A 7,510-nucleotide genomic window follows, 5' to 3' on the forward strand; every position below is an offset into this window, starting at 1 on the left:
CTTGTTTTTGTAGGTCGTAATACCATTTCATTCGTTCGGCAGCTAATTGAAGCGCAGCTTTGGCTTGTTCTTGCGCCTCATGTCTCTTCTGTAATATGTCATTCAGGTCTTCGTTTCCTGAATCTTTGACTAGTGTAGGTCCCATCCTTGGGTGTCGTCCATACTTTAGGTAGAAGGGCGAATGTTTCGTTCCTTCGTGAGCTAGGTTGTTGTATGCGAACTCTGCTGTGCTTAGCAACTGTGACCAGTTGTCTAAGTTGAAGTCCACATAACATCTCAGGTATTGTTCCAGAGATTGATTTACTCTTTCAGTTTGGCCATCCGTTTGAGGATGATACGCAGTAGACATTGATGATTTAATTCCAAGTCTTTTGCACCATTCACGGAATAATTCTGCGGCAAACTGAGTTCCTCTATCAGATATGATTTGCAGGGGTAGACTGTGTAACGGGTAAACCCTGTCATATAAGACTTCTGCTAAATCCTTTGCTGAAAACTAATTCGTGATTGCATAAAAGTGTGCTCTCTTGGTTAATCTGTCTACTACAACGCATATAGCATTGTAACCTTCAGATTCTGGTAACTGAGTGATTAGATCGACTGTGATAATTTCCCAAGGCCCCGCTGGTATGGGGTTCGGTTGTAATGGACCAAATGGTTGTTGTGGACGGTTCTTCATTTGTTGACACGTCTCACAACCTGACACATAATTTTTACAGAATATAGACATGCTTGGCCACCAATAATTTCGCGACACAAGTTCGTATGTCTTCCATCAACCAGGATGTCCTGCCGATATATGATCGTGATGCATCTGGACTATTTGTCTTCTTAGACTTTCGTCTTTAGACTTTGGGATGTAGATTTTTCCTCGATGAAGGAGTAGTCCATTCTCGAAATTCCAATCTTGCAATTCTTTACCAAACTCTCTTGGTCCGGATTTCAGTAATTGCTTATAGTCTTTCGTCATTTCATCATCTAACAGTGCTTCCTTGACCTTCCTGAATATAGAATCATCATCTATTAGGCCAGCATGAAGGTGATCTAGTGCACAAATCTGCATGAAGTTGGCGAAAACTTCTGGTTTAAGCAGAATTTTGTCCTCATTATCTAGATTTACCCCCTCCTCATGATCTGGTCTCCTGGACAGAGGGTCTTCAGCCTGCATTGTTTTGCCTGGCTCATGTTGTAGCTTATAGTTAAAACGCGTGAGATATAGAGCCCATCGCGCTTGTCGTCTTGTTAACTTTTGGGCGGTACGGAAGTATTGCAGATTTGCATGATCCGTCCAAACTTCGAATTGTTCCGGATGTCCTTCTAAATAGTGTCGATATTCCTCTAATGCTCTTATTATGGCTAATAGTTCCTTGTCGTAAATCTCATAGTTCCTTTCGTGAACACTGAGTGACTTAGAGTGGAATGCGACTGGATGCCAGAGTTTGTCTTCAGGGTCTAGTTGAGATAAGACTGACCCGATAGCGAAGTCGCTAGCATCAGTAGATAATTTGAAGGGATTTTTGTCATCCGGTATTCTTAGAATTGGAGCTGAAGTAAATGCCTTTTTAAGTGTTTGAAAAGCTGTTTCTTGTGCTTCACTTCAAACCCATGGTTGATCTTTCTTGGTAAGTTCCGTAAGCAGCTTGCTAATTTTCGCAAAATCTTTGATAAATCTGCGATAAAAGTTCGCAAAACCTAGGAAAGCCTGTACTTGTTTGACTTTCTTTGGTTGTGGCCACTCGAGGACTCCAGATACTTTTTTAGGGTCCATCTTTACTGACTTGTGAGATATGATCATTCCAAGATAATCAATGGATTCGCGTTCAAAGAAGCATTTCTCTGCTTTAGCGAATAGATCATTCTCTTGTAGTCATCGCAACACTTCTCGTACGAGACGTCAATGTTCATCTTTATCATTCCCAAATATGAGAATGTCGTCGAGATATACCATGACTTTTCCTTGACGAATCAGGTCGCCCAAGATATTATTCATCATGGATTGGAAAGTTGCCGGTGCGTTGGAAAATCCGAAGTACATTACTGTGGCTTCAAAGAGTCCACGCTTTGTAATGAACGCTGTCTTCCACTTGTCTCCTTCCTTTATTCGCACGTTATTGTAACCCCATCTCAAGTCAATCTTCGTAAATATCGAAGCATTACTCAAGGCATCTATTAGGTCTGATATACGTGGAATAGGATAACGATTTCTGACTGTGACTGCATTCAGATTTCGGTAATCCATTACCGGTCGCAACGATCCGTCGTGTTTCTTTACAAAGAAGAAAGGTGCTGCAATAGGACTTTTTGATGGTACTATGTATCCTTTATGGAGTTCTTCTTGGATCCAAATATCCAAAGAGCTTTGCTCATTGACGGACAAGGGATAGATTTTAGCCGGTTTAGGAAGGGGAGCATCCTTCACTAAATCAATTGCATGATCGTATTCTTTACATTCCGGCATGCGCTCTGATTTGACCTTACTGAAGACAGCATCATAATCATGTACCCAGTCTGGAACTTTAGATTTCCAGTCCTTTGTGTCTTCGTCGTCCAAATCTTCTTCAGCTTCTCCGACAAATGGTTTGTCTAGGAGATTCGCGATAACTTCTGCTTGTGAACGGTCAACTGGTGATTCTAAATCAATCCAGTTTATATGTGGTACATCCGTGTCTGCAGCTCCTAAATTGTCCAGGTCTGCTTCCCACGGTAGTTCCGGTGTAGACTCGCTTATGTCGAGTTCGCGATCTCTTCGTTTTACTCTCTTGTTGGTACAAGTTTCAGGGCATCTGGTGAACTTCCATTGTCCTCTTTCCCAATCTATATCGGGATTATGAGCGACAAGATACGTGTAACCTATAATCACTTCTTTATCGCCGAGGTCGGTGACATAAAAGTAGTGAGTGGTTCCATGGTCTCCTACAACCATGTAGGCTTTAACATAATGTGTTATTTGTCCATTCGTATTAGGAGTTCCGTCCGCATTTATTACTTTAAATGGGATTGCCAGCTTATTTAAGACCAGATGATTGGTTTCAACGAACCGTTTGTCAATGAAATTTGTTGTGGCCCCTGAATCTACTAGAGCATTGGTCTGCGTCTTTTTGCCGTATACCCACAGTGCAATAGGAATTTTAAATGACCTTTTCTTGTTTTGAGCAGTATTAAATACACAAGAATCCTTTGCTACTGTACAAGCCTCTTGGGCTGGTTCGACATGGGTATCATTATCTTCTAACTCTAGAGCGCAGACTTCTAGAGCGCGTTTGGAAAATCCTCGTTGTTTTCGTAATATGACTGCCAGGGTCTTTTACTGGCGCCTAACCTTGCCTTGATTTCATCGTCCAAGGTGACCTTCGATGACGAAGCAACGGGTTCTTCAATTTCAACGATACTCGCAGTAGTTGCCACTTCGGTTGATGGAGGTTCATCCACTGACAACTGATTGAGGTCCGTCATAAGTTGCATCATGCGAACTTGCATTTGACGGTATCGGTCTTGGTTATGTCCCCGCCCTTGATTGGCTTGTCTATTACTCGCAGGCTGTGTACTCGGTTTTGGTGCCGTAGTCCCTGTAGTCTGCTGTGATCCTGTTTTCGCCGTGCGTTTTGGCGCTTTTTCTGGGTTTTTAAGCCAACAATCCGCAGTATTGTGTGTTTTTGCTTTAGGTTTATTATCCTTGGCACAATGTTGACAGTATTTCTTAACTGTTTGTTGCGAATTCGCCTGTTGTTTGGCTTTCCCTTTGGCACGTTCGGCGATATCCACCTCCATGGCATTAGGATCCGAGGTTTTCTTGCCTCCAAACACTGACTCTTTAATTTTATCTGCATGCAAAGCACGCCAGATATTAGCCATATGTTGGATATATTTGTCCCAAGTTGTTGGCAAGTTGTTATTGAGACGTCTTTCAATGGTAGCCTGCACTAATTCTTTGGGAAGTATTGCTTCGATCTTCTCAATGTGTAGGCTATCTTGATAATCCACTAGTCTAGCTAGTGTCTTGTATTGTTCCGCAAACTTGAGGAAATCACTCTTGATGAGTGAAGTGTTCTTCCACATTGCGTCTATTTCATTCCTTGCACCAGCCTTTCAATCCTTTTGTCCATAAATATTCGAGATGTTTGTGACAAAATTTGCCCAAGTGCCTAGCTCTTTGTCTTCACGCATATTTTGGAAATAGTCGGCCAAGTAGTCCGATGCCGGAGCTCGAACTCTTGCTAAGGCCATCAATATCCTTTGATGATCTGTGACGACACCATTGGCTGCAGTATATAGCGCAATTTGATCCAACCACTGATCCAACGTGATTTTACTCTCCGTTCCTTGGAAAAGTGGTGGTTCGGGCATTTTGACATTTCTCGTACTATTTCCGGTACTTTGTGGCAAATCCTTCAACTGTCTTTCTAGTGCTTGTATACGCACAAGATAGTCCATGTTTTGTTTTGATAAGGTATTGATAACCGTATTTATTCGAGTAACGGTATCTATTGCCATAATGTTTTCATCTTTAAGGCTGGTAAACTCGTTGTGCATGTCGGACAAGGTTTGGTCTAACTGCATTCCTTCATAGTTTACATATTGTACTACCGAGTTTAGGGTGGAGCGCATAGTGTTTTGCGCTTGTGTAAACGTGTAGTCGGCTAAATTCCTCAGAACTCTGAAGCCGTCGCCTGTGCCTAACGTAGTGGTGGCCAGGTTTACGTCATTTTGAAATAAAGCCCTTTGGAAATCGATTTCATTTCCTGGGATCATGGCCGATGGTAAGGACGGAATCCAGTGTCGTACTTCGGGTACATGAGCGGCCCGAGACGGTGCGCGAGAAGGTGCGCGAGACTGGACTGGAGTCGGGGTGTTGTGGAGAGACATTCTGGTTTATTTATTAGATACCAGTTTAAGTTTTCAAAACTCAAGATAAACTCTCGATGTTGCTTGTGTGCAAAGAACATTCGTCGTAATATTTTAACAAAAGAAAAACTATTTATACACCATTGTACCAGACGAAATCATCTGTTTCTTTACTGTAAGCTTTGAACCGCACCGGTATGGTGTAGTTCCCGTCTAACAGTGTTTTACAAATGTCATAAAAGTCCATGCCTTCTGTGTGTACCTTTTTTAATCGCTTGCAAAGCCCGCTGATCCGCCTCCACTCCGTATTGCCCCATTCGACGATGTCGAGCTCTTTGTCTTCGACAACCTCCTTGATGTAGCTAAGCCCGTCTAAAAGTTTCAGCAAATCATGCACCTGCTCGACAGCAAGTGACCCTTTCCCGGCCTTAGCAAGTTCCTTCGCATCAACCAAATGGTCGTGCATTGCGAAGAATCGCGTATTTATGGCAACGAGAGTGGGGAGGAGCTCCTCGCAACGGCGAAGGATCCCCTTCTTCATGAATTTGAGCTTTGTTAGGCTCGCTGAAGTCTCTTCAATCTCTTTAATCCATAGGAGGAAATTTTCCCCCTCGGACGTGAAGAGATCTGGGCATGAGCGTACAAGGTCATCATAGGCTCGACGCGTACCAATTTTCTTGGCTTCCGCGCGTCGCTGTTTGAGTAGATTGTCAGCAGCTTGCTGACGTCGTTGGGCTTCTTCCTTCGCCTCGTTGAGTAACTCGAGGCGTTGTTCGAGTGCGAGCGGTTTGTGGACGATGGGCTTGTTAGCGTACGGTTGGTACCGTTTTGCAGGTTTTCCGATGTTTTTGAATTTACGTTCATTTTCGGGAGAAAGTTGAATATGTTCCAAAAGAGGAACGCCCGAAGACTCGTTCTTTGCAACGACGAAGTTCTTGCTGGTGTACTTGGGCATACTAGAAGAACCCCAAGTTAATCAAAACCATCGTCTTAGCAGCCCTCTGCCTATTCCCTTTGGGAACAGCTTTAGGACTCACCTGAGTTGGTGGACGAGGTTTCTTGTGATTACTTCTTTTGGCAAATTGCCTGGGTTCTCTATAATCCGAGGGTTTCCCCGGAAAGATGCTGTAAGTATCGTACCAGAACTGCGCATTGGGTGACAACATCCTTATAGAGGTGAAAGGATCAGCACTTCTTTCAACTTAAGTGCTGAGTGAGTAAATAGAAAGGGACATGAGTCTGATCTCTTTGTGTCGACGTCAGGGTAGTTTCTCTCACTACTGCTGGTGTAGCCGCTGGTATGCAGCATGGAATTCCTCTACGGTTCCACCCGTAGAGCAAAGAGGAAAACCTTCCTTTAGAAGGTTCTTTGGTCCAGAACACGAAAAGTGTCCACATGACTTTCCCTGTCCACATGTCCTAAGACAAGTACTGGGTGAGCGACGTTTATTCGGGGGTGTTAGGCCCGCGTCCTCAGTCACATGTTTCCACGCGTGAGCGTTTCAACACTGCCGCTTACGTCTACGGCCCGACAATGTTCTTCCCATGTGCCAGATGTCAGCACCTCAGAGCACATGTACTTCTGAGCGGGTCGAGACTATACGATTACCGTTCATAACAACAGTAACGTGTATAATCGAGTGAGTCGACGACTCCACCCAATCGTCCGTGTCTGGACAGACTCCAACACAGCCGGTCATCCTTGGAAGGGTGCCCCGGCCCGTCTGTACAAAGAGAAAAGAAACGTAAAGCATTGCTTTACGACCAAGCAGAAGACTCAACAAACTATCACAACTCCTATACTCACCTTACTGATAGACTTGAAGGGTAGGACTTGAAGTCGAGGGGTGTAAGTAGAGAGAGATGCAGATACTAAGAATCAACGAAGTTGTTGAGTCTGAGGTCTTAAGCCTCAGACGACGCTTCTTATATACAAGTAATCTAAGACCCCTGACACTACGTAGGACCTATGGTACTCTACATTACTAAGTGCTCATGTGACTACTCGTGACTCGTTACTAATACACTACCATTATGTTTAGTAATACGAGGGATAATAACCGTTGGAGTATCTCCATTAGGCTAAGCTATCCACCAGGTGACATCATTCATGATATCATGACATGTGACTGGTCTAGAACAAGTTCTGGACTTGTAGTTATCTTATCTACTGATCCCATCATATCTATATGATGATCTAGGTCCCGTGATATGCATGTGACCGTGATAGGTCACGTGATCGTGTTTAGCGCGATGATGAGCGCTACGAATATAATAGGCGCTTGTATGGGGCGAATTTGTGACAGATGTGCAGCTCAACGAAGGAGGTCAGCTATCCTGCTGCAAACCACGGGAACCCTGGTCATTTGCTGCCGCTGGTCCCTCCACATGGCGAATGCGCAAGAAGCAAACAGTGTAAAAATGCTGTAATCCTCTCGAGTGGTACCAGGTCTATTGACTGAGCATTTCTCAACCAGGGACAGCTATGTCACCACGTCCATGCTGGCATGTGAACTCTCTGCTGACGTTCCAGCAATCTGCACAGGGGCTAAAGGACAACATGGTCAATACCCAAGCATGCTCACATAACAAACAAGGCGTACGCATGCGATTGACCCAGATCGTGATGTCTTCGTTGAAGTCTAGCAGTACAAAGTTGGACATAAGA

At 44.0% G+C, this 7,510-nt stretch overlaps 1 protein-coding gene across 1 annotated transcript; it reads right to left on the reverse strand.

Annotated features, from left to right (window-relative positions):
* Window positions 1-4,975: 4,975 nt before the first annotated feature.
* On the reverse strand, window positions 4,976-5,995 carry PHACADRAFT_202004 (uncharacterized protein; the record flags this gene model as incomplete). Its single annotated transcript, XM_007402277.1, has 3 exons — window positions 4,976-5,469; window positions 5,512-5,798; window positions 5,880-5,995. The coding sequence occupies 3 exons, from the start codon at window positions 5,993-5,995 to the stop codon at window positions 4,976-4,978; spliced, it is 897 nt and encodes a 298-aa protein (XP_007402339.1).
* Between the last annotated feature and the right edge of the window lie 1,515 nt (window positions 5,996-7,510).

Source organism: Phanerochaete carnosa (genome assembly GCF_000300595.1).
Source record: "Phanerochaete carnosa HHB-10118-sp unplaced genomic scaffold PHACAscaffold_79, whole genome shotgun sequence".
Lineage (NCBI taxonomy): Eukaryota > Fungi > Basidiomycota > Agaricomycetes > Polyporales > Phanerochaetaceae > Phanerochaete > Phanerochaete carnosa.